The sequence below is a fragment of the Myiozetetes cayanensis genome, unplaced genomic scaffold (genome assembly GCF_022539395.1).
Source record: "Myiozetetes cayanensis isolate MyiCay16 unplaced genomic scaffold, myiCay2020 scf20-37, whole genome shotgun sequence".
NCBI lineage: Eukaryota > Metazoa > Chordata > Aves > Passeriformes > Tyrannidae > Myiozetetes > Myiozetetes cayanensis.
Window position 1 is genome coordinate 5,672,889 of NW_026087412.1, and position 27,620 is coordinate 5,700,508.

General features: G+C 46.5%; 1 protein-coding gene across 1 annotated transcript in view; it reads left to right on the forward strand.

The window, feature by feature from the left end:
• Positions 1 to 27,620, forward strand: part of ADAP1 (ArfGAP with dual PH domains 1) — a 49,080-nt gene that overhangs the window by 4,397 nt on the left and 17,063 nt on the right. Inside the window, exons 2-4 of the mRNA XM_050317428.1 lie at positions 5,169 to 5,299; positions 6,717 to 6,808; positions 15,455 to 15,537. Of these exons, the coding sequence (XP_050173385.1) occupies positions 5,169 to 5,299; positions 6,717 to 6,808; positions 15,455 to 15,537 (306 nt within the window). The remainder of the gene's footprint in view (positions 1 to 5,168; positions 5,300 to 6,716; positions 6,809 to 15,454; positions 15,538 to 27,620) is intronic.

Here is a 27,620-nt window from a genome sequence, read left to right on the forward strand (position 1 = left end):
GGATTGCTTGATTTGCTCAGGATTAAGGAAGGCACTGAACGGATTTGATCTCAACCCTCTCCCTTCCTCTCTCCAACCCAGATCAGCGAGACAACTGAGTCATTGGGTCCTGCCTCGTGCTGCCATCTGCACTGACTCTCCCCATCCCCTCAGGGGAGTGATGGGGCTCTGCCTTGCAGCTCATTCTCTCTCTTGCCCCCACTGCCTCCCACTGCAAAGCTGTTCTGGAGCTTCACCACTCTAATGGCGTGAAACGGCCTTTTCATGTTCGAGCTGAAAGTGGAAACTTGTTCCTGCACCTCCATTGTCCTCTCACTTAAGTAGTGATTTTATTTTTTTTGTTTGTTTGTTTGTTTTTCCCTGGGAATTTGCCAGCCCTTCTCCCTGGGCATAAGGATATTGGAGGGGTAAAAACAATAATAAAAAAAAGAGTCTCACAGCAGTTTAACTCGATGCCACTTTATGCAGGAGAAAGGACTTTTTGAAACAAAGGAGGTTTAATGTGATGGTGTTTTCTGTCTGGTCCTGGTGCCTGGGCTGCAGCACAGTTGTGGGCTGAAGACAGAGGGGGCTGCTGGGACCTGCCAGTTGAATTAAAAGACCTTGGCAAGTTTAGTACCTTCACTGAAAAATTTTCCTACTTAAAGAGGAGTGTTGGTGGGAGGCTGCTTGGCTTCAATGTTAATGTCTTTTATTGTTATTTTTCAGCATGCATGGCCAGGGTTTGTGTATTAGGCTCCTAATCTTTCCCCAAAGTAAATAGCTACAGAACTTTAGTGCTGAACACGAGGTTCTCTGACTGAGCCATGTAGGAAATCAGCAGCAGCTGAGCAGCAAAGGCTTTTTTGTGCTTGTGTGGATCACATCAAAACCCCTGTGATTCTATCCCGTATCGATGATTTACCTTTCTAGTGCAGGGTAAGAAAGGTTTTGCCTACCTGAAGAGGTCCTTCACTTCCTTTTGATCAGCCTTTATCACCTCAAACAAGAGAGAGATCAGGAAAATCCTCTGAATCTCCATCCCAACCAAACACCAGGTCCCATCCAGCTGGGGTGGCTGGGATGCAGCCAGGCAGCTCATGAAGGGTCAGGCCATCGTTGGTGTGCTGGGAAATGTGTTAAGGGTGTGTTGCTGTGCATTCTCACAGATGTTTGCCTTGGTCGTCAATATTGTGCTATATCTAGTGATAGCTGTAGTTTTTAAGGCAAAAGGTGGAATAGAGGCATCCAAGTAAGTTTTGGGACTCGAGTTCTTGCTCTTGTCTTGTGTCTTACTTTGAGCCTACTTTTGCTGCTCTACTTCATGGGATTTTTCTTGGATTGATGGCATCTAGGGATTTTCAAACTGGAACCATATGTTTATATTATGGACACAGGAAATATTGATTATTTATTAAAAAAATTAAATTCCATTGCCATTGCACTTCCAGTCTTTTTGGTTTGTGTGAATTGTCCTGTGTCTTCTGCTGGTTCTTCTTCCTTAATATTTCTCTGGGTCTAGCCTTTGTTTTTCCTTTCTTTCTTTTGTTCAGTAATGCTGAGTTCAAGCTGCAGAGTTCACTGTTCTCTGTGCTGGGTTTTCCTGGGGCTTATGGAGGCAAAAGGGCTGGGTGGGGAAGTTAATTTTTGAATTTAGCTGTGTTGCCCAAGTGTTTTATTTTTGGTTTGGATGCTTCTCTAATCTCTGGCTGTGCCTTCCCTTTTAGATGAATGAGATGGGAAAATACCAGCCCAATACTCTTCTTCTGAGTTTAGTTTAGCTTTGCTTGTTTCTTTAATTTTTAAAAGGAAGTTAACTCAAGTCTTTATTTTGAAAGTCATTATAATCTGTTTATAAGTGACCAGGAATCTCTAGCACATTGGGTAGTGAAAGCCTTTAAGAGCTGGAATCGGTTGTTCAGGATAAGAGACTTTCTGCACTTAAAACACTGTATTTGGTTTAATATTCCCCTTGCTCCTGTTCATCTTTATTACTTTTGGCTTGAAATAATGGAAGAAAGTAATTTGTGTGGAACTTAGGCATACTGGAGAGTTTTCATTAGGCTTCACTGGTGTTTGCTCAAAACTCTGGAGGCTTAGGAAAAAAAATCATCTTTTTTAAGCAATGCCCAAAAGTTCCAGATTATAACATATTGCCATTTCAATGCACTTTTTTTTCTCCATGCCCAGACAGAATGTCTTAAATGAAATTACTGAACTCTCAGTAATGTCCAGCATGGAGAATGTGTTTCAGCTGAAGTGTCTAACAGCAAGGTGGACTTCACCCAGCTATGGAGAGCTCAGCTTGCCAGCTGTGCAGCCTGGGGTCACTAGTTCACTAAACTAATGGTGCCGCCCCAAAATTCACTTATTTTGTGTGAAGACACTTGTGAAAATTTATTTGCATGTTTGATTAGATGTTGTCTTACCTCGAAGCAACGGTGCAGTCATTTGAAAGGTGGGAGTCTGCGATAGTGCCAAGGCCAGAGATCACTGCTGTTATTCCCTGTGTTCCTGATCTGAGAATTTTTCACACTGTTTGTGCATTATACCTTGAAATATAATCCAGCTTTTGTTTTCTTAATTAGACAAGGCTTGACATGGTGTAGAGCCCAGGAGGAGCATGTTTAAGAGTCTGGTCTGAAGAAGAGAGTGTTGGTGTGAGGAGAATGCTTTAAAGCCCAGGTGTGCTTCAAACCTGTTGCCTGAGGTGCTGTTTACCCATGTCAAGAAGAGACAGCTTGGGTATGAGCTGGCTTGGTGTCCACTGGAGCTGGAGTCTCCTCTAGGATCTTTCTCTACCCAAAAGTGTCCTCATCCCTGGTTGGAGGCAGGTGTGATATCTCCTGTCACACACAGCAGTGCAGGCAGTGGAGGGGTTACCTCTTCGAGAGGACCTTAGAAGCCAGAGTCCAGGAAGTTGCAGACGACATGAAGAAATCCACCTGCATGCCTAAGATAAATCTGTTAACATAAAACAGGCATTGGGACTCCCAGTAAAACCTGTTTTATTGGCCAGTGCATACTTTGACACCCATTTCCCTGGGTCGGGCAGAGCTTTGATCGGATTTCATTACACTGGGAAGGTTTGGAGCAGTTATCCTGGAGCGGCTGTGCTGAGCACAGGGAGCTGGTGACCATTTAGTTCCCAGCTCCAGACTCTGATGCAATGGCTTTGTCATCGCTGCTCTGTGGCCACTCCGTCCTCTGGACACTTTCACCATTCCTTGTACCTGATCCTCTGTGTGGAAGTCAGCGATGGATGTTTAAACAGGAGACCTTGATGCTTTCACCTTGCCCAACTTGCATCATTTTGTCCCCTGGGCTGCCACGGGGGCAGCAGTGCTGCACCTTGGACTGTGTGTGAGAGGACTTCTGGCAAGTCCCAGACTTTGATTAGAGCCATGTGTTTGGAGATGGGAAAGGGCAATGTGAGGAGTTAGAGCACATAAACAGAAACATGCATGAGTGTTCAGAACTCTTGGTTCTTGTTGCCTGCCTACAACCCAATAACTGGCTGCAACGTTTGTGGTCGGAATAAGTGAAGGTGCCTGACCTGGGATGGTGTGTGAATCTGAGTCACCTGGGGCAGGAGCAAGGTGAGGATGTGAGAATTGGGGTTGGGAGGCAGAGCTCCCTATGTTCTCACTGGCATGGCTGGATGTGGGCAGCACCTGGCTGCTGCTGGGGTGCCCTTAGATCCACCTGACTGGTTTTATATTTGCCAGGCCTGAGCTGTAGTCACTGGGGCCTGGCATGAGGATAGGAAACCATGTGAAACAGGAAGAAGACACCTTTATTTGCAGTCTGCTGGTGCCAGCCCTGGGAGCCCAGGGAGCTGCGACTGATGGGACTTGGAACAGCTTGGGAATTTGCTCTCCTCTCCTGGGTGGGCACTCAGACACGTCTGATGAGGCTGCTCGTTTAGCTCTGGGGTTTATATTTGAGCAGAGCCACCTCTGGAGAACTGAGCTGGTCTTCCCCAGGGTGTGCTGGGGGAGGCTGGTGGCCATCCCTGTGGGCAGGGCTGGTGGCAGCCCTCGGTACCCCTTCAGAGGAGCTGTGCTGCCCCATGCCAGCCTGCTCCCTGCACCGACACAGCCCGAGCATTAAAGATGGACGGGGAGGAGAGAGCACGTTCCCTTTTATAAACCCTTTTATAAATAATTGCTGCGCTGTGAGGAGCGAGTGTTTAGTGTAATTACTGCGGGGAATAAACAGATGATGAGGATTTGTCAGAAGGGAAGACCTGGCCTTACCCCGGACTGCCACCCCTTCGAGTTGGGGAAGGAGGGCCCAGGGGACACCTATCAGGAGGATTCAGTGGCTGACTTGGTGCCTTGCAATGAAGCTCCTTCTGCTGGGGCACAGCTGGACTCGCAGGCGGTGACATTTGCCAGTGGGAGTTCAAACAAAGATCCCTGTATTGGCTTTATTGGCGAGGCAGTGCCAGGGACACTGGTGGATGTGTCCTGCCCCCGGCCCCTGCCCTGCTCCAGTTCCTCTCTGTCTCCCCGCTTCAGGCAGTGCCTCTCCCAAGGAGGAATTTGGGGGCAAGGGACTTGTGTTTGAAGTGCTTTGTGTGAGATGTCAGCTCGGGGCTGTAAACAGCGTGTGGTTTTGCTCAGAGAAAGTACAGAGCTGCCACTGGCAGCACTTTTCCATTAAGGAAAGGGCTGGAAACCTCCTGGCTGGCGGGCTGGGCTTCTGGGAGCTGCAGCTGTGGGAGGAAAGTCTCTCTGTGGAGCACATGTAATAAATAAATAAATAAAAATAAGGCAAAGGAGCAGCATAGTGGTTTCCCTGAGCTGTTTGTTTTAATTTTCTAGGGTTTAAGTTTCTGTTCCATGCGGTTTTTGGGTGGGATTTGCTGATGAAAGGTGGACATTCCCTTCTTCATGTGACCATGGAGTGAGTTTGGGAGGTCTTGGGCACATGCAGTTGCCTGTATATTGGGGTTTTTTTAATAACAGCTGCACTGGAGATTACAAATCTCCAGTTAGTTTAATTTGTATTACTATTAATATAAACAAGCACATGTCCTATTTTGCTTGTGTATTTATTTGATGCCTTTAGAATCAGGGAACTTGGACCTGGTAACTCCTGAACCCCCCTGCCATGCCCTGTTCTACCCTGAATCTGAAAGATCAGTCAAGTGCAATTCTCTCTCTTTTCCTTCTTGCTTTCAGACCCAGACTGGGCATCCCACAGCCTAGGGATCTTCATCTGCTTGAATTGTTCAGGAATCCACCGCAATATTCCCCAGGTCAGCAAAGTGAAGTCAGTCCGCTTGGATGACTGGGATGATGCTCAAGTGGAGGTACGTGCACCTGAGGCTGGCAGTACCGGCGTGTTTGGGTTCTTCCTTTTGGAGTCCTTTCTAAAGATGCCACAACAAATGTGATTTTGGAAAACATGTCTAGGTAACTCCTGAATGCGGGGATGAGGTCCGTGATGCTGACTGAAATAGAACAGACGTTTTGCGAAGGATTTCTGAGGGCTTCACCCCGCAGTGAAATTACTAATATTTAATGAACTGTCTTCTGTTTCTTACATTATCTCTAGGCTGGACTAGACCTGTAGTCTACTACCCCTGCCCAGCTCAGCTATTTCTGGCTTTGTTCCTCTTGGTGTTGAAGACTCTTAAACTCACATCTTGAAAAACCAAACCCTCACAGTATAAATTCCCTCTATCTATGCCACACACCTGTCTAGATTTGGGTGATGCTGCTAAGGGCAGGCCTACCCAGGAAATCTTTCTGCTTTGACTATTGGTGTCTTTAAAAGCATGAAGAACACCAGCAGTCATCGATCTCTATCTTCTATGTGTAGAGTTGAGGTTTTTCTGAAAGCTGCAGCTCACGGAGTCATGTCTTTTCTGATAAAAATAGGCCTTACTGTTGCAGGGTTTTTTCATTCCCTGATTTTTTTGGGGGAATAGATTGAATATGTAAATGTGAGAAACTCAAAACCATGACGATAATGAAAAAAAGCTTAGCTGCTTGTTGTGTTTGTATGCTTGGCATTTGACACAAAACAAAACGTATTTAGCATGACTGCCTGGAAAAGAATGGGGGTTTTACACTTGTAAAGTGACTTCAATTAAATAAAATATATGAATAAGAAAATAAGTAGTCTTCTTTGCAGAATTCTCAACTAGCCATTTGTATACAAGATCAGAAGAAGAAGAGGGCTGTCAGGGCAGATAGAAATATATTTATTTATTGGAAAAGAGGGCTGTCAATGCAGATAGAATATTTACTTATTTATTTATTTGTTTATTTGTTTGTTTGTTTATCACTTTAAACTCCTTTCTGATGTTGCTGGCATGACTGTGCAAAAATAAAATTATCCTTTTGGCACAAGTGATGTGATCTCAAGTAAAGGATGTTGTCAGACCCATCTCATTCCCATAACAGTGAGGAAGTGCCACTGCATGCTGCCTCCTGCTCCTGTGGGACTGGTGGGGATCCTGTAGGTGTGGCTGTGACAAGGACCTGTCCTCAGCATCATATTAAACTGTAGGATCCCTGGCAATAATAGTCAATATTAATTTCTGAGCCCTGGTTTGCAGGAACAGTCTTTACAGCATCCCTTCTGTGCACAGTCCTGGGGAAACCTCTCAAAGTGAACAGATGCCCCGTCCCAATAATTTTATTACTCTGTAAAAGCAAAAGAGGATAAAGGCAAATGCTCTTAACATTTTATAATTATTGCTGTTTTTTCTCTTTTAACAGTTTATGGCCTCGAATGGAAACAATGTAGCAAAAGCAAAATATGAATCTAAAATGCCACCGTTTTATTATAAGCCAACGTTTCTTGACTGTCAGTAAGTAAATACCTCTGCTGGTAAACAGCATTTATTTGTTTGTGCAGCTGCAGCCTCTGTCATACTTTAGTTTTAGCATAATACTTTTTTTTTTTTTTTTAGCCACAAAGGAGGTTTCATTTATAAAAGCCCCTGAAAATGTTTTTTCTTCTGCACACATATGGTAGAGTTTATACTACGTGTGGGATCTTATTTAATAAGTACAGTTGAGATGATGCAGGGAAGTCAGTCGTTTGTCTGTTCCCCAGGCTCTTCCAAGTTTCTACAGAAATGCCAATTTCTACCCATTGATTTCCTCTGCTTTTTTCAAATCCCCCCTCCTGCATCAAAACAGAGCTTGCTAATCTGCTGTGAGAGATGCTGGGTTACTTCTAATGCAAAAATGCTGGGGGTTTATGCCAAGGAAGTGGGTTTTCTTTTTTGTCTTTGAACTAAATGACAAATAATCCCTGTGAAGGCAGGTAAGACTTACTGTCTCCCATACAGGGTAGAGTAAACCTCCCCAGTAAGCTGGGGTGGACTTTGTAGACCAAGAAGCTGAGCAGTTAGAATCTGCTGTACCACCCAGGGCACAAGAAGATGAACTAAAATTGGTTTTTAGGGTCCTGCCGAGTACCAAGGTGGTTTTTGTGTGAGTGGTGCTGCCTGGCCTGGAAATAAAAAACCCATCCATTTATGCAATGTTCTGAGCTCCAGAATCCCAGCAGCTGAGCTATGCCTTTTTGAGACTTGTATGTGCTTGGAGAAGCAAGATTTTTTTTTTTCCCACCTCATTGTCATTGGTAGCAGAAACACAATTCTAGGGAATTTTATTTGTTTACTCCTAAGTTTCAGTTAAGTTCAGTGAGATGCTGTCTATGTGATATTCAGGTTGTTCAGGAGCAGAGTCCTGGTTCTTTTCCGTGCTGGAAGTGGGGCAGTTCCCTCTCCAGCTTGGGGCATCCTGAGATCTGGGTGCAAATTGCACCCTGCTCTCCTTGCACAGGTCAGGCTGGGAGGCAAAGCTGGTCCTGCGCTCAGGCAGCTTGGAGACCATAAGCATTTTCACTGCTTGTGCTGTGGGGCTGGCAGCAGTGTCTGTGGCTGGTTCTGTGCTCGGTTGGTTTGTCTCCCTTGGATAATGCAGCTCAGCCCTTGCCGCTGTGATATTTTCCTCCCTCCATCCTGCGGTGCGGTTGCACTCTGGGGAGCTTTGCCAAGCGGTGGCTGAGCTCCAGCCACAGCCCTGCCAGAGCTGTCTGGGATCACACAGGGACCTGTATGGGGTGGCTGCTCCATGCACAGCCCTTCCTGATGCCTGATGGAGCGACACGCTGTTGGGCTGGTAACCTGTGAGAAACAGGAGCAGGAGAATGAAAAGATTTTTGTTGTTCTTGTTGTTTCTTTTTGGTTATTTATCGCTTGATTGATCCATTGGGAGGATGAGTTAAGGCCAGTCTTCCTGCAAGCAGCTGGAAGACTAATTTTTGGCCCTTTTCTGGTCCCAACTTGTGCCTCTTCTGCATTGGGAAGATTATCAGCCTTGCATGGCCTGATTTCTGAACTCAGCCTGGAGCTCTGTTCATGAAGGTGTTCTCCAGACCAGTGCTGCTGGGTCTCTGCCATAGCACTGGGATGGATGTGACCTCTCCCAGTAGCAGATCTCCTGACACTGCTGCAGTATCAGCAGCTGTGGGTATGTTACACGTTGGGGGTGTCTCGAGGACGGTGTGCCAGGCTGTATTTTTCTATCCCTAGTTAGAGGCTCTCTGTGCCTTTCCACAGATGCATGCTAAACAAGCGCAGGGGAGTGCTGCTTTTTACAGGAACATATATTTAGCTTTTTCCCCGCCTCGCTGCAGTCCAGTCACTGCAACAGCATGAGCTGTTCCCAGCTCCCAGCCCTGGGTGCCATCGCCATGGATGGCACCTCCATCCAGGGCTGGCACCGAGCCCTTGTGTCCCAACCCACGTTCTGCAGCATCAAGAGGTTGCGATGCCTCTAATTCCAACAGCAGCATGTGCTGCTGGGCAGCTGCAGTGGCTGGGCAGGCTCTGGGAGCTGCCCTCAGCCCAGCGGGATGCTGACGTACGAGCCGTAACAAGGACAGGCTGTTCGTTCATCTGAAGCTTCTTAATTTCATAATGCTCCCTCTGGAATTGCTCTGCTTCGGTCACATGAAGAATTGTGAAGTTCAGAGCAAGAGGGAAGAAGTGCTGCAGCACCAGCTTGTCCTTTTTTCTTCTTGCCTACAATGTTGTGTTCGACTCCCTGGGAAGTCCATGGTGTTCGCCTGCCGCGTGTGGCTTCTAACCCCGTTGTGGCTTCCTGGTTCTGTATGACACTTGGCAAAGGGAGCAAGGACAGAGCCAACTTCTGAACCACTGGGGAGTCCCTGAGGGTGAAATGAATCCCAGACTCTGGGGTGTTCCTACACCACAGCAGTGCTGGCCCCAAGAGCCTTGGGTGAGTGACTTAAACCACAAAAACCCTCTTTGGATGGTCACCAGTGGTCATGGCCCAGCTTTGTACACCACAGCAGCAGACCAGGAGCTGTAAAATAACCTTTTCTGAGGCAGATATACTGCAAGCACATGGTTAAGTTTTGAGTCACCAGTGAGTAACAGCATCACTCTTGAGCAAAAGCAAAGGAAAAAAGCTTTTTTCAGTCTTTTGCTGGCTGAAAACTCATAGAAGGAAGTGGAGATAATCTCTTACTGGGCTTTTGCAGGACTGGAAGTACATCCATGTCCCTGCCCAATACTTACTGTCGTTTTCTGCTGACCTTTTACTTGATTTGGGAACGCAGATCATCATCCTGCAGAACTGGGTATGAGCTGCAGTGCATTGCTCTGCTCTGCTCCTCTCCCTGTGCTTAGATAAGTGGGAGCTACATCTGCTCCTCATGCAGAACACTTCAGTGCACTGACTGCCAGCACATTTGAGCACCTTGGTAGGAAAAATGGGGCAAACTGCAATGGCATGAGTTGTACTGGGTGGTTGTCTTATCTGGAACGAGATGAGACATCAGTCAGAGAGAGGATGTACCCCAGTGAGGCTCACATCTTGACGAGTCACCCATGTAGTCATCTAAAGAACACCAGTTATTAGCTGAAGTGCCTTATTGTATTGATTGAAATGTGCAGGGAGGAAATTGCCTGGTAAATCTCTGAATTTTATTTTTTTTTCTTTATCGCTTCAAGTTTGGTTCATTTGGTAGAGGAGCAACCAAACCCACCACCTCAGTCTGGTGTCTAAAGGTCAGTGTGGCTCCCTCCTCTCCCATGAGTGGGGCATAAGGATAGTCAGGGGTGCAAACCTGACCTCCTCTTCCTCTGTCACCTCCTTTTCCTGGTACTTTATACATAATAAACTTTATTGCTTAATGTCCAGAGGGGTAACATTGAGTTTTGCTCAGGCTCCTACTTATTCATAAGGGTCTTCAGATTTTACATCCACGGCTTTCAGAAGTACCTGATTTCTTGGGTGTAAAGTTTGAGGTGCTGCTGTGTGGCCTTGTCAGAATGGCTGCTTATCAGTTCCCAAGTGGTGGAACCTCCTGTGGTGGCTCAAACTGGGCACTCAGCCTCGGGAGTTCTTTGTCTGAGTATCGTTCTGCAGTCAGCTGAGTGCTCAGAGCTGCCCACTCCTTCAGTCCTGACCGGCCACGGGGTTTTCTTTCCTTGTTGTCTTTTTCTCTTTGCTGTTAGCTCGTAAGCCTGATAAATCATATGGATTCCTTTAATTTCCAAAGGAAATTGCTACAAGGTTAAGGTAGTGCCGACACAGGCTGTTTCCTACTCGTTTTTAATTGGTGTTTAACCACTCTGAAAAATAGCGTCGGGGTGAACTGGACCGTGTGTGTAAAACAACCAAACAGAAAAGGAACCAGTTAGCGTTTTAATTGAGGATGTTGTGATTTTGCATACTCAAATGCAGCTTTAACTTCTCCAAATCCATAATGCAAGGGTTTTATGCCTCGGTAGCCAAAACCCCTGTCTTTTTTGCTCTCCTCTGGAAGCTTGCTGTTGGGCGCTGGTCTTGGTTGGCGGATGGCACGTCACTCCCCGGGGTTCCACAAGCTGAGGTGATGCAAAGAGCACCTGGAAGAAGCTCCCCAGCTGTCTCATGCCTCACAAAGCCATTTAAAAGCAAGTTCTCACAGCAAGGACTTACTAGACAGGGAAAGAGAGTGAAGCTAGGCAGGGCTTTTAGTCTGTGCTGCAGTGGCTCTCCTTGCAGTCTGAGCAAAAAATTTGGGCTCGGGCTTAAAATTTCATTAAAGCAGTTGTTTGACAGAAAATTGGCATAGCTGCATCCATCAAGCTGCCTGTGGAAAGCAGATTGTTTTTTGCTGGAAAAACCTCTGACAAATTCCAGAAGCTACAAATTTGGCTTTTGGAAATGGTGGTCCTGGATGACATTCATTTCTTTTGTCTTTCTTGGACTTGATGGTGCCTCACAAGGATGCAATTAGAAAGTGGTGGTGTGTGGTGTTTGATGTCTTTTGGGCCACTTTCACCCCTGGCTGAGGTTTCTAGTCTGTCATAAGTCTCCAAAAAGCCACAGCAGCTATGCTGCCTGTGTGGTGTGTGTTCTGTAGTGCATCAGCCAGGCCAGCTGAGAGTCTTGGGAAATAATAAATTGGAGACTCAGAATTTGGCAGCCCAGCGCTCCTCCACAGAGCACACTGAAGCCACGCAGCCACAGTTTGATAATTAACTGCTTGAGCAGCTTTTCCTGTGGTGCTTTTTGCTGTGAGTGAAAGGCTTTGAGTAGGTGGGACCAAGATAAAGCTGCTCTAGTGGCTTCTTCTGGAACCTTCCTTGCTGGCCCCTGGGCAGAGAGCCCTTGTTTTCATGTGGGTGGTCAGGCAAGCAAACAAGTGCCTACAGTGAGATTGGAGCTCTTGTTGCTGGCAGTGCTTTGTTGGCCTCTGGACCTACTGCCTCCTCAGTGAAGCCCAGTCCTGTTCCATCTGGGGGAGTAAATTTCCCTTATTCTGCTGGAAATATGGATTTCCTTAGCGTGTTGTTTTGTTGCTGGTGGTTTGTTTTTTTGTTTTTTTCTTTGCTCCCAGGTTTTTATCTTGATGATTAGCAGGACTTTTCTGTTCTAATTGCCAAAAAATTACATGTTCCCTGTAACCAGCAGCCTGACAGACTTTAGGTGGGCTGTTAAAGCTTTTGGAGTCAATCCCGAAAGCTGCGCATCTCTGCAGTTTAGGAATGATGTGACAAACACAAATGGCATATTTGCTTATTTGCTACATTATCCCATCACCAGAAATGCAGTAAAATACTGGGAGGCTGTTACTACAGTCCTTTCTGTTCACAGAACTCCTTTTGGAATCAAAGGTGGATTTGGATGGAGGGTATTCGGCACGTGATGCCTGTCCCGGGTTATTTGCACACATATTCACATCTGGAAAAGTACATTTCAACTGAAACATAGCAATAGATATTTTAAAAAGCCCCTGAAAGCATACTTAAAATGAAATTAAGATCAGGTCTGCAGCCCACTGAAAACAGTGGCTGTTTTCATACAATCCCTGTATTGTTTGAGGGTCTTCTGGATGGTCCCTGCCCTCCAATCGCTCTCAAAGCCTGTAGATACCAGGACAAATTCCTGCTTCTGTTTGGATTCATCAAACCTGTGCTAGTGAAACTGGGGGTAAACCCCAGGATCAAAAGCAACTTTTTATGGCAGCATTGCATCTAGTCTTGAGAGTGAGCGTGGTCAAGTCCCTGCTCAGTTTCTCTGTTGCAGTGAAGGGAGCTGGTGGACTCCTCATCGCCCTAGTTGGGGTTTTGTTTTGGTTTCTTTTGCTGGAGTTGTTCTGCTTTCTATAAATAACCACTGGAGCAGAAGCTGCAGCTACTGGCCCTGCACTGAGTTGTCCTAACTGTGGGCTGCTCTTGGCGTTTCTTGGGTTTTGGGAAATTATTGCTAAAGAGCTTGGGTTTGTGTTGATAAGGAAAGGGGAAGAGTGTGTGAACTGTCAGAAAGCGCTTTCTGCACGCTGGGAAAGCGGCACGGCTGGAGCCCTGTGTGCCGCGGGAGTTGCCATTGGGGCCACTTGTGCTCAGGGCCAGATGCTGGGAGAGGTTATCAAGAGCATTTTGCAGCTTCTCAGAGCGCCCCGGGTGGCTGCCCAGCGTGTGCTGTCTTGCACAAAAGCTCTGGAGATGCTGAACCACCGCTGCTGGCAGCGCCGGGGGAAGTCAGTCCCTGCAGAGCAGTGTTCCCCAAGGCGTGAGCCCAGCAGAGTGTGTCTGTTGTACGATCTGCATCATACAGCAAAGGGTGTTTTCCCACTGCTGCACATGAATCTTAATTTATACTGTATTTAAACATCCGTGCTGGAAGGCTGACTCTCGGAGACTCGGAGCAGCTGCAGCTCCTGCTGAATCCACTGACGTCAGCGGGAGCCGAGGGTGGTGTGAATTTTCATCCTCCTAGTTCAATCCCTAATCATCCTGTTGAAAAGGTCCAAGTTTGGATTCGGTGATAACAAGCTGTCCACAGCAGCTGGGCTGGAAAAATTGCAAGAAGGGTAGCAAATTTAAGTATTCGTGTTGATTTTATGATTAAATTTTGGTGGCTTTGCTGATGAGTTACGACCGTATGGAAACAGGAATTTTGGTGCCAGCTTTTGGGTCATCAGCCACCTATGCGTGCAGACTAACATATTGTGGATATCAGATCCAGAAAGGGCATCCTGCTTGACCCAGAATAGCCCCTTGGATGCTGAGGGGCATGCTTTGAGCAACCCCATGGCGGGGGGGTTGGAGGTAGATGACCTTTAAGATCCCTTCCTAAAAAAACCATTCTAGGATTCTACAAAGCTTACCTGCACCTCCTGAGATGAACTCAAAATGGGTTGTGCTCAAACCAGAGCACAGCACAGGGTAGCAATAGAAAGGAGATGGGTGTTCATCTCCAGAGTTCACAGTCAAACTTGCAGATGTGTAACAGCTAAAGATCAGTAAAGGAAACAGAAACAGAAGGGGGAAGGCAGAGTTGGTGCATTATTTCTGTTACAGCAGAAGCTCACAGTTGGGGTTTGGGTGCAGGGAAGCGATGGTGCTCCTTGAGCCTTGGGGGAGAAGGCTGGTGTCCCAACCAAGGAGATGACACAACGGGTGGAACAAAGTCTATGTAATTATTTCCTCCTTTATTACCAAGAAACCAATCACAGCCACAGTTCTGACTGGATAGTGCCTTGAAGACTTGTTAAATGCATTTGCTGTACCTGCAGATGAATTTTTGTAAGCAGTGTTGGTATGTTTGTCTTCTCTGAGCATTTCTGGGATGTGTCTGCTGAAAAGATACCATTGAGTTTGCATCAGCAAAAAAGAAAAGGTGATTAAGCATATGAACAGTTTTCACTGGCAGAGAAGCTGATGTCTTGAAGTGTGATGGTTTTATGGAACACACCCAATGGTGGGGAATCATTTACTGTCTTTGGTGTAGGCTGCTCTGAAATGTCTGCTGTGAAGCTGGGATAACACATGCCTTTATTTCTGTGTGTGATTTCTGCTTCCCTGGGCTATTTAGGGTTCTAGGGCAATTAAACCATTTTTAACTGCACTCAGTTCTTGAAGGAATTTCTAGCATATTCTAGATCAAAACTACTTAATTTGTTCCAGCACTCATACTAAAATAAAATGTCATAAAATGTATTTATAATCTTTGGAGTATTTTTAAGTTTTTGTAAGTTAAGGTCTTGGTGTATAATCATTGGTATCATTTCAACATTAAAAATAAGGAACTTTTTAATCATCATGTTTCCAGCTATGCATTATGGATTGCTTTCTTAGACTTATCAGTATAGGCTATGAATTTGGAAGAGCTTGGCCAGGTGGGTTCTCACCACCTTGCAGTGTTTTGGTCCTGTGTTCCAGCCTTTACATCTTCACCCATCCATTTTCTCCTGGTCTTTTTGAGGCTTTTTCACTTTTCACACATCCCAGTTCCTTCCAAGAGGTTGGCCAGGGCCTGGGATATGTTGTTTTATGTTGTTTCTAGTTTGGGAAGCGTGTGACACCCTGCAACAAGCTCCAAGTCAGCAGGTATCACCCATACCTGGGCGGGGCTTCCCTTGGTCACTAAAAGTATAATTTTAACCTGACACATCACAATTTCTTGGAATAGCCATCCATGCATGACAAGGAGATGCTCTCTCTGCATCTTTGACTGCCAGAAGGCCATCACATACATGCATCACACCAGGCAACCCCAAGTTCTGCTTCTGTATTGATGGCTTCAGGGCAATAATTCCTCTTTTGTCTGTAGTTTTTGGGTTTTTTTCATTTACTGATCCTGTTCACTGAAGAATGTGATTTGAGGAAATTAGGTTTAAAATAGTTCATATAGTGAGGGAGGGTTTTTTACAGTCTGATTGGGTGGGTGGGTGGGAGTGGGCTGTTCTGCTAAATCTGTACATTTTATTAAATAAGTTTCCAATAAAATTGGATATACAGTTAAATGAGTAATTATTGTCCAACAGTAAGCAGAAGAAACCCTTGACTCCAGGCTGTACGATGCAATTTTTAGAAGACTTCTAATTCACAGTTGTATTTTGACTGAAGAATTAACGGTTCTGGATTCTTCCTTAGTGTATCTTGGACCATGTTTCCTTTTCTCTGTATTTTTTTTTCCAGACTGCTGCGGGAACAGTGGATCAGAGCCAAATATGAGCGAAAAGAATTCATTCACAGCGAGAAGCAGGAGCCTTACTCTGCAGGTAGTGAAAGACACTTTTGACAGATAAGATTTTTGATGTCCAGCACCTTCCATTTTCTTTGCCTCTGTTCATATGTTCTTTATATTGGTTATTGCTCATATGTCTTTAAGTAGGAGGAGTAAGTGTGTTTATTTTGCTAAAGATCCCTCCTGGCATTCCCTGTATTTGATTTAGATTACTGGGAATTTTAACACCTGATGGAAATGAATCAGAGTCTTCCTGTTGACTTTCAAGGGCTGTTCACCAACAGCAAGTGAGACCAAGTGCCAGTGGGTTCATTTCTGGTGGGCTGGTAGAGCAGTGGGTCGGATGATTTTCTTGCAGAAGGGTGGGATTTGAAGAGGAGACCCAGGGCTCAACTGTGTTTCAGGACCACATGAAAGTGCTTGAAACTAGCTGGGTATTTCTGTGCTATATGTAAGTGGCATTTAATTTACTCTGCATAATAAGTAGTTGACACCAGCTATGTGCTTGGATGACTCTGGGATAATTTTATTAGCAAAGACTGTGCTACAGATTAAAGGTTAAAATATTATTGTCATGATGCTTTTCAAGACTAATAATATGCAGGTAGCTCCAGCATTTGGCTGATATGAAAACCACAATTAAAGTCTTATCTCATATATTCTCAATTTATGTTTAGAGCATTTCTGCTCTGCTATTTTGTATACATGAGGCACACACATAGTGTGTGGGGAGTATCCATATTCATATAGAGAACGTTATGCAGATTTTTATTTTAGATTTCTTAAAGCAGTTTGCTGGAGTTGGACGTGGTCTGTTAACAATAAAAATAAATAGTTTGATTTCTTAGATAATCAATTTTGGAATGTATCTGCCCGTGTGTGTATAATGTTCACCCAGGAGTAATGTTTCTAATTTCTGCCTTGCAACTACTAGATATAAAAGCTCAGATTCAACCAGGTACTTGAGGCAAATGCATCATTTTAAGCACATGATTAGTCCTTTCGACTCTGAGAAGAGCGTGTACCTGGTTAAAGTGAAGTAGGTGCTTCAGTGCTGTGTGGGAAGAAGGGCAGTGTGTTCTGAGCATTCTGAAAGATATTATAAGAAGAGTTCAAAGGGGAGTTTATTTTAGTAGTGTATTTTGTAGGTGTTCTTCAGTAATGTGGCTGCATAATATTTAACTGCATGGTGAAGGGACAGGGTTTTCTCCCCTCTCTTTGAAGTTCAAAAGCCATTAAATACAGCACAGAAGAGAAGGGGCTAAGCCATTTTCAGTGAGCAGTGCTCTCGTGAGGAGGAGGGGAAGGGAAGCAGTCTGGGTATTGTGTAGGTTGTGTATGAGTGATTTTTGGTTGTATCTTGTCTTTGGGAATTGCCCTGTTGCTAAAATCCAGCACAGCAGTTGTGCAGATGACCTGTGCATCTGGGATGTCATTCAGTGATTCTTCTGGACAGTAAATTCCAAGGGGGTCTTTGTCCATGTGGTTCCTCCTTAGGGAGACCAGGTTGGTGTTACAGCAAAACAAAGCTGGGGAAACACACACCAAACTTCCAGTGCCAGCTTTTCCCTTCTGCTGCACCACAGCAGCCCCCAGGGGTAGCTGCCCACCCGTCCTTCACCCTGTGCCAAACAGTGCTCCCTCTTCCAGACTGTCATGCAGCTCAGTTGATGATGCTGTTTTCAGCTCTTGGGCTGTTATGCTGGGATTTGGTTGTTTTCCAGGGTTGTTCCAGAGAAGGGAGCTCGGGGAAAATCCTGTGTCCCGTAGGAGAGCAGCACAATGAACATCACAGAATCATTTAGGTTGTAAAAGACCCTTGATATCATTGAGTCCAGACGTTAACCCAGCACTGCCAAGGATGCCACTACACCCTGTCCTGTGTGTGTTGGGACAGTTCTTGCATCCTTTGGGTGAAATGGGGCTATTTTGGCATTGTGTCATTCGTGGTGCTGGAACACCAGTTTGCCCAGCTGGTGCAAACCAGTGCCATCAAAGCCAGTCTGAATCCCAGTGATATCCATGAGCCCTCCAAGACAGGCTGGAGCGTGGTGCTTGCAGAAGCTCAGCCACACCACACGCCCTGGCTCTGCCCTCCTCGCTGCCTGGGGATGTTGATACAGCTCAGTGGTCACACCAGCAGCTCAGAGGACACACCCTGTGTGGGCTGGACCTGCTGTGCCTGGGTATGCCGGGCTCAGCTCTCTCTGGGAACAACAGAGGATCTGGGCTGTTGCTTTCTGCTGTTGACCTGAACTGTCTGTGAACACACCGAGGTGGGACCGATGCCAGGGCGCCCTCCTGCCCACCCCACATCCAGCAGTGTCTCACTAGAGTGTATGTTTATCTCTGTTTCTTCCTAATGCTGTCTCAGACCATTTTTTCTCACCGTTCTGAATTCCCTGGAGCAGTGTTAGATTACCAGTTTCAGAGCATGAAACATTTTGTTGCTAATAGAGATGTCAGTATCCATTTTCTTGTGTTTGTTGGAAGATTTAATTCCATTTTCCAGTCCCAGGGGCTATTTTGCATTCTGATATTTGTTCAATAATTGCATTTAAAAATAAGAAAATGCTATATTTGAGTAGTTTTGAGAAACATCCTTTTCCAGGCAGCCGGACGAAACCCCAGTCAGAAATTCAATGTCTTTCAGAATATCCTTTGGGGAGAGACTGTCTGGAGCCTGTAGACGCCAAGCAGAAGCTATCACAGCCGAACTGACAGACTTAGGAGAAATGAGTCTCGGGACAGGAGTGTCAGTTGTGCAGGTCAGAGCTGAGAGAGTCGTGCAGGGAAGCCTGGCAGGAGGATGCAGCAAACTTCAGCTGCTGGGGAAGGGTATAAATACGAGGCAGTGTGGGATGCAAAGGCAACAGATGCCCCAAAAGGCACCTTGCCTAACCCCTAAACCTCTGGGAAACATCTGCCTCAGGAGATACAGAGTGGTGTGAGGTAGCAGAATCAGAATTGGGAAACAAAACTGGGAAACCAAGACACTTCCCACGTGCAGAAATCCTCAGTGCTGAGCTGAGCCCTGGGAGGAGGATCCATGCCTCTGGGTTCAGTCCCTAAATCAGATGCCCTGTCTTGGGGATGTGCTGTTGTATGTGTAGTCACAGCCTCTTACCCTCAGTAGGAGACTGAAGTGAAAATTCCTGTAAGGGAGTTTTTAGAGAGTCTCTTGCTCCCCCAGGAAGCCTTGGAGCACAAGCCCATGTGCCATCCGTGGCTTTCTGCTCCTCTACCTCCAGTTAGTGTTTCAAACTCTGATGGTTTTGTTGTTAATGAGTATGTCAGCACCATTGATTTTAGTGTGAGGAGTCAGTTTGAGTTCAGATGGTGCAGAGAGATTAGTAAAACAGTGATTAAATGTTTCGGTGATCCACTATCGATTCTTAGATACACCCATTTATACATTTGAGCTCTTCATTCAGCTGTAGTGTGAGCTAAATAATTTGTTTGCCCTAGCCAGACTTTATGAAACAAAACATTATTTACACCCCAGCAATCCCAATTAACGCCATGGCCACATCCTTTCCAATAGCAGGACGTTCGTTGCACAACGGCACAGAACGGTAACAGTTTTGAGACTTTCACATTAACGTGTTTCAGGTTGGCTTTATCCCTTCTGGTAAATGAACTGGTGAAATTACTGTCAGTCTCCAGCTAATTGTCCCTTTTAACAGAGTTTAATGGGGCACAGGTGCTGAATTCTCCTAGAAATGGGGGATGGCTGTAGTTGCCATCAAACTCTGGATCCGTATCTCAAGGCAACTGCAAGGTTTGATAAATTTTAAAAATATTTTGATCAGTTTACGAAGTTTGGATGTTTTCCCCTGCTGTTGGCAGACAGCAGTTATGGTGATGCTTCCCAAAAGTCCTGCTGAAAGTTAATTCACTTGACTATTTTTTATTTCTCTTAATCAAAGGGATTTATTCTAACCAAGGCAGACATGGAGGAAGCAAAAGGCAACAGTATTTGCAGGCCTGGAGCACTATGATATTATAAACTGGTCAAGGTGCAGCTGCTCTGACACATCCCAGGCCGTGAACGAGAGAATGGGAACGTGCACATGGCCAAGAGAGAGCAAAAGGGAATTGTTTTCTCCTTGAACTTTGGCTTCACTGCTTTCATTGTTTAGTCATGGGAGACTGGGGCTCCTCAGCTGATATAAATTGTCATAGGTCCCATGAAAACAGTGGGGGAATCCAGATTTACACCAGCTAAAGATTTAAACCATATCCTTTGGCGTGGAAGTTGAAGGACTCTCTGATTATCTGACTGGTAGTTTTGTAGTTGGGTGGGATGGCCCATTGGGCTGCAGAGCAAGATAATGTGGTGTTACTTCAACCTTATTGTCATTATTCAGATGAGCTCTGGTTTCTTCAGGTAGTTACTAAGGGTAGCATTTCTCTGAAGGTACCTATTTGCTTGTACTATCTTTTGTCATCACCCTAAGGATTACTTGGCTTATACATTGTTTTGTGTTTGTCCATAAATCTGATGGTAAAATAAATTATGAGACATAACACCCCAAAATAGTAAAATCTGTTAATATGCACTTTCCATTGCATGAGGCTCTTGCACAATTTGGGCAGCAGTCTGAATTAATTTTCCCCTGCACTCACACAGTTGGAAGGAGCTCTGACTGCAAAGCACTAGGGAAAATGCACGGGACACAAAAACGTCCTTTCTCAGTGTGAGGAAGAGACCCTTATTAGCTCAGTCTGACCTGCAGTGATGTAATGCAGTTTATTTTGAGCCCGATCAGACAAAACAGTGAGCAGTGTTGCAGTTAAAACCCAATTATTTTAACCGACAGACCTCATCCTCTGCTGTCTCTTACCCCTTTTTGTCTGGCTAGTGGGGAGCTGAGAGTGTCAGAGCAACACCATCTCTGCAGTGTTTTTTCACAGCCTCAGAAGCAAATTACAGGGCTGAGCACACCCAGAGAGCAAACCGGTGCTAATGGCAGCCTGAAAAGGCACAGGTTTTACTGCACTTCCAAGGGCCTGAAGCACTGAGCAGGGAAATGAAGCATCAGCTTGAGGGCTCCTGGTGCCCTTTGCTAATCTCCTAATGCTCTTGGTCTTTAAGGAGATGCTCATGCAGAAGGGAATGTGAAGCCACATGAGAACCATCCCCTCTCTTTGCCTTGCAAGCACGTGCAGTAAAACCTGCTGGTGGAGGTGGCATGGGGAGAGGAGGTGAGGTGACACTGTGTGGGTGGGATGGTGGGTGGCTCTGATCTGTGGGTTTTTGCAAGAAGAGAGGGTGAGAGCAGAGAGGGCCTACAGGCTCAGGGAACAGGGCATCTTGCAGTCAGTAAGATTTTTATGCTGCAGACTGGTGGGGATAAAGCAATGGTAGAGTGTGCTGGCTGCAAGGAGAGGATGTTTTCTCCAGGAGCCTGTCACATACACAGGCTTACCTGTGCCCATAAATCACTGCCTTGCAATACAGTCTGCTTGGGCTTGGCTGCAGCTCCCTTGCAGGGAAGGACAGTTGAACCAAAAGAGCCAAGGATGCTGGTGAGAAGGTTTAAAGAAAAAGCAAAGTCTCAGCTCAGGGCACTGCAGCTGTATCAGGATCACGGCAGCAGGTTGGTCCCAGATGGGAACATGGGTGGGTTGTAGCTTTTTTTTTTTTCCCCTGCCCTATTCCTGCCTTGGCTGGGGTGAATCTGCATTGCTCCATCCATGCTTGTGATGGTTTATGCTGTCTGAAAGTCTTGATGTGGGACAGTGCTCCCTCCCATCGGAGCTGCTCCATGGTCAGAGCATAGTGCTGTGGGTAGGGAGATGCCCTGTGGGAGTGACTTGGTAAGGGTGACACACAGCTGTTGTGTGACACAGCTCCTTGCCAGTGGGGAGAAGTGCCGTAGGTGCTTCCTGTGGCATCTTGGCTGACGAGACACAAGACACCCATGCTGAGTAAAACAGTTGAATCGAAACTCTGTTCTTGCTAAGGTGTTATCAGCTAACCCACAAGCTGCTTGTAGCACTGGGGAGGATTTGAGCCAGCTCATGTGTGTGGTCAGGATGGCAGCCAGCTGCCGTCTCAGCTTCTCTCATGCAGACCAGCATGAAGATTATTTCATTGTTCTTTTTTCCCCCAAATGCAGCCCACATCCTTGTCCAAAGTTCCTCTTTATATTTCCACCAACTCCAGGGCAGCTCTCCTGGCTTTTCCCAGGTGAAGGTCTGAGGGTGCCAAGGTGATGCTGTGCTAAGCACTGTACAAACACAGAGAAGGAGGATGGTGGTGTGGTTGAGTGTAAGGTGAGAGCAGACAGGTGCCAGCCCCTCAGAGAAAAAGAGGCAGTGCAAGGGTGGTTCTGCAAAACACAGGGATGAGGACGATTTTTGAAGTGTGTAAATTATATCCCATTGCTTTATAAGCAAGAGAGAGTGGTGTGTTTAGCAACACAGCAAGCCACATCTGGCTGAAATTATCCAAGATGCTGAGAAGCCAGAGGGAGAGACAGACGAATAAGCCTTGGTTCCTTAGGAAACCGAGTTCACAGGAGGACTAAGAGAAACTATGAGATAAAAGCAACCATTTTGAGGGTTATCCGCAGCAAGTCGATGGGCTTTGTCCAGGCACCATGTGTGCCATAGGAGAGCGTAGTGGTGGTGCAGAGCAAGGTCACCTGCCCAGCTCGCCCCTCGACAGCAGTGCCTTGTGTGGCACGGGGTGCTGCAGGGTGTGCAGGAGCATCCCACTGCCTTTCAGGAGGTGTGTGGTGTTTGGCTGATTTGGGTTTGGTGCATGTCTGAAGTGATGTACCACCATGCCCACGCTGTGCCTGAACCACCAGCGTGTCTGCCGGTGCGAGGGCGGCTGTGCCTGGCCACGGTGCGGGGCACTGCGCTGCCTCCCCTCCTCTGACCCGGCAAGGTAGAGAAACACTTCAGCGGTTTTATTTCTTTTTTTTTCCTCCCTTAAAACCTTTTCTCCCTTCCCCCAGTCCCCTATGAGCTTACAACATCTCCTTGTGCTAAAAATAGCCGTCGGTGTCAGCGCTGTTGCTCCGCCCGCCCTTTGTTCGAGGGGCTGCAGCGCAGTCCCGGGGCAGCCCCCGGGAATGTTGGATGCCGAAGGGAATGTTGGATGCCGAAGGGAATGTTGGATGCCGGAGCTGCTCCGCCAGTCGATGTCACTTGATTTGCGGTGGCAGCCCGCAGCGGTTCGTAATTGGACCGTGGGCACTTCGCTGAGAAAAAATCACTTTATAGCCTCAGCTACCTGTTTGGTGTCTGAAGCAGTGGAGGAATCTCTGCAGAGCAGTTGCTATGGTTTGCATTAACGTGCCCAAAAGCGAGCGGTGGCCGTGGACACATTTCTGGTGAGAGCAGTGGGGTTTGAAATGCCACTTTATAAACACTAAGTCACATTAGGCTCTGAATACCAGAATAAAAGCTTTAGTGCCACATTAATGCTGCGAAATTATAAATGGCCTTTAAAGCCCTGGCTGCGTTATGCGCCTGTAAAGTGAATTGTGCCATGCAAATAAAGAGTTTTATTTTCCCCTCGTTCTGTTTTTTTGCTGGCACGTTTCCCACAGTGCCAGTGACTTGCCTCCTAATTTACACCATATATAGAAATGTAGAAAAAGCCTAATTATAACTGGCTCTTCTAACATTTTTGAGTTGAACTTCTGCAAATACTGGCTACATCTGTAACCTCGATCCAAAGGTCTGAGATTTTCTGAAGTTTCTGTGAGTCTAAATCTCTATTTAACCTCAATGCAGATGTGGCTGATGGGCAAAGAGAGCTGTCAAAAGCTTTAGCAGGCCTTGATTTTAGTCCGTAGAGAGGAATTTTCAATCTAAAGAAATAAGTTAATTTGTTTCTACTTATTAACCTCAAAGAGAAGTTGCTGCTTGGCTCCGATTGCTTTTTAATGTCACTGTTATCTGATGCTAGTTGTAAAATGGATTAAATTCTCTTCTGATGCTTGAAAGGCTCAAGTATTAGAGCTGAGCTTTGAGGGAAACTCAGTAATTTTCTGCTCTGTCCCTCGCTGATGGGAAGAACTTGTTTTTGTGATGCAGGGCAGCAGCGTGCGCCGGGAAAATGCAGCTGTCATGAGGTCCCTCACTGAGGGATGCTTTCTGGTACTTCTGTCTTAGCCCCTCTTTCCCATCCCTGTAAAGCAGATCCCTCATAGACCTAGAGATCCACAGGGATGCTGCGCCTCCTTGGCATGGACCTCTGCCCTGTCTCAGTGTGCCAGAGAGTGAAATGGTTGGGGAGGGACTGTACTGGGGAATTTGGCCTCTTGGCTGAGTTTTGCAGCCTGCCATGATCTTGGTGCTGTGCAAGTTCTGCCGATGCTTCTCTTTGTGGTCACTGGAGCCGTGGGGTGCATGGCAGGGAGGGATGCAGGGAGGAATGTGGGAGGGCAGGCTAAGTGGCTCTAGCCCTCTCCAAAAGGGATGCAACCTCATCACAGCTTGCTTTTCAAGGGAGCATAAGAATTTAGCACTTCAAGGGTGCGCAAGAGCATCATGTGCAGACTGCATCCAGTGCTCTGGGTGCTCCATAGATGCCCTAGAAAAGCAGCCCCTGTCCAGAGGTTATCACGAGAGGGCTGGGTGTGTGAGTGTCCAGTGGACAACTCCAAACCCTGCAGTTCTCCCAGCCCAGCATCGAGGTCACTGGAGGCTGATGTGCTGTTGTCGGGAGGGGGTTAAAGCACAAGCATCCTTGCAGTGAGCAACCTTGCCTGGCACAGAAACCTCCTTCTCATGCTGCCAGAGCCACAGAGAGGCTTCTGTTCTCTGGGCACTGACATCAGCTGGGATGTGAGTCACGCTGGGAGCCAGGCTTGGTGAGTGCTGGTCCTGCTGCCTCCCCACACCCTGGGTGATGATGCCTTGTTTGGTGGGTCTGAGCCCCCACAATGGGTCCTCACCTGTGCAGCACCTGGCATGTGTCAGGTGCAATGTTTGCAGCCCCAGGAGCAGGACATGATGCCCCAGTGAGGTCTGGCATCTGCGTCCATGCCCTGGCATTTGTGCTGTGGATTTTGGGTATGGAAAAGCGGGACTAAGGCCTGGGTTAGTTATTTTTCCCAAAAACTTTTGTCTAATAGGGAAGAATAGTTGAAGATGAAAGGCTCTGGAAAAAATTGAAATGGTTGAAAGAGGAAAGTCAAAAATATGTTCAGCTGAAGCAGATGGGACACTTTTGCTGGTGCTAAGTCTCCTTTTCATGTCTTTCCAATATAATCCTTTAACATTACACAACTGCCTGTCAGGACTTGCTCCAAGAAACATTTCCCCATCCTCTCCTTGGAGGTTTGATGGAAATGCAGTCATTCCTTTAAAACAAGTACCTACTTCTTCTTCCCCTGTGTGCCCTGGCACTGCTACCACAGGAAGGGGATGAGGTAGGGGGTGATGCTGTTCAGGTCACTTCTGCTCTCTGCAGCCTCATCCAGAGCAGAGCAAAAACTGACACAACAGCTTGTCTCCAGGGTGAAAAAATACTGAGCTAAATTGCCTTGAAAGGAAAGGGATCCACTTGAAAAAATCCACTCAAGAAACCAGCAGCACATCTAATCCCCAGCCAGACTAACAGCATCCTCTAGGATGGGTCTAGGAAGGGCTGTGGAGGGAATGGGCCCTCCTGGGGAGCTGCCTGTGGTGGGTCCTGCTCAGCCTCACTCCATGTTAACAACTCCACAGTACAAATGATGTAAACATCAAACACGGACTTTGCTGCACTAAAGAAAAGCACATCAAAGAGCTGTTTAACAAACCCAGCTCGTGAGGAGGATGCAAGGGGAGATCACAGTGTGTTTGTCTTATTATTATTTTTTCTTGTGCAAGGGGAGCAGACCCGTGGCAGGGACCCACACGTGGCATTGTTCTTGTGCCAGGATGCACTGACGTCTCCACAGAACTCTCATCATATGACCAGGAGCTGGAGCAGCCTTTCAGTGCCTTCCAGGAGCATTTGAAAGTGCTGATTCAGACGTGGTCCAACCCCTCTGAAAGAGCACGGCCTCCTCCTGAGGCTCTGTGAGAATCAAAGGAAGATGCTGCACCATTTCCCAGCCTTGCTAAGGAGGCACCTCTCATAGTCACCACCAGAAGGCAAAGGAAAGGGCTCCAAATGCAAAAGCCTTTCTTTTAGCGTTAACTTTGGAGCATTTTTATTTTTTCTATCTCTCTGGGCCATGGCAAGAGGCCAATGACTGCTGTTACACTTTCCAGGAAATCCATGAACACTGCAGTGACAAAGTGATGGGGCGGTGATGGATCTTACAGATAGCTGCTGTAGGAAGAAAAACATCTAGCAAAGAGAAATACTCTGATGTCTTCAGCTCCCCTAAAGCAGAAAAGCATTTAGGCAGCCAGAAATTGCAGGTGAGGCCCTGTGGGTCTGAACCTGGAGGAGGAGGAGCAGTTGGCCAAGCAAGGCGTTGGCAGCCGGCTCTGGGAAGGGGGTAGCACCACTGTGAGCTAAAGCTGGATGTTCACAGCTAGTTTAGGATCCAGCTGTAATTTTAACAGCTGGTTCTGTCGAGCTGCCTTCAGCATAGCTCTGATCCAGCTTCTATAATTAGCCAGAGAGCAGCAGCTCTTGTGCAAAAAGGAAGGCAGCAGTGATGCTCATTGCAGGGGAAGCAGAGCAACGTGGGAGTGAACCTTGCTGAAAGGGGCAAGGGCTGCCCCATGAAATTTTAAGTAGTTGGAGGTTGGCCTTTTTTTCTCTAAGCACCTTGTGCAAAAGGTTTCATTAGGGGTTTTTTTTTTTGGCCTCTCAAAAAAGCACACTTAAGAAATGTTGTTTCATTTTGAATCATCCTTAACAGAAATGTTTACATTTGTCAACTCAAACCAAAAGCATTTAATTTGTGGTCAGTTTGAGGTCAGTTGAATTTGCTGAACTAGTGCAGTTTCTCATGGGTGAGATGGTCTGAGCCCCTCCACCCCTTGGATTCCCTTGGCAGCTGGATGTGCCGCCTGTGTCTTGGGGTGTGCTCTGGATGCTCCCTGGCGATGCCCTGAGCTGTGGGTGTTCCCTGGGAGAGTCAGGCCACCCGGTGAGGATAGACTATAAGATCAATAATGTGTGAAACACCCCAGCTAGAATTACCATTACTCTCTCCTGTCCTTGAGCTTTCCCTATTTGAGGTCAACCACCTTGAAATACTGTATTTTGATATTGCTAAGGCTGCCTGTTCTTGTAATCTTGGCAGGGTTTTTGCCAGGCAATAAATGGACCTATACCAAATGGAGAGAGCTGGTTCTCCATGTTTTTGATGATAAACAAACTGAAAGAATAGAACCATCCCTTTCCATTTCTGATGCTTTATGAAGGTAGTTATTGTGCCCTGGGTCTCCTGGTGTTTCTCTGTGGTTTTATACTGTGCACGTTCACATTCCTTGTGTAGTGACACAGGACCAAAAGGCTGAGGCATCTTTTTTCTGCTAATGAGAAGGGAGTGACTAGGAAGCAACAGGATAGCAGAGGACGTGGAAAAGGCTGTTTTCGTGGCAATTTGTCCTAGCTTAATTAAATTTCCACTAAAGAAAGATCCGTTTTGCGTTGAAGACTTGTGCAGGGTCGGGAGGTTTCTGTCTCTCACCAGATAAAGAACATTTTCCAGGGTGAGGTCATGTCTTTTTCTGGAGTTTGCCAGAGATGTAGCTGAGTTAGATCATCCTTGACTCAAAAGTGGGAGCATTTGCTGATGCTTCTTTCTTCCCAACATCAGCCCATTTCCACCTGCATTTTCCCTCTCTAGGTTTCACCTTGAAACCTCTGATGCAGCAGGGAAGCCTCTGCAGCAGAGGAGTTGTCCACACCCCACTTCTTGGATGCTTACAGTGAAATTGGACTTGGAGGTGGCTCCCCAGTTGACTAAATAGGACTGGTTTTATAAATCCTGCTGCAGTTGAGGTGCAGACAAAGCAGCCACCTCCAGTTTCATAACCAGGACAGCCCATGAGGGACATTGGTTATGTGGCACAGCAGTAACAAACAGTATATCCCCAAAATACCTAAAAGACGAGGAGGCTGCTCCACAGGGAGTGAATTTCAAACTTTCACGCATTGCAGAGGCTGGAAGAAAAAAAATTAGCCTAGCAAAGTCGATG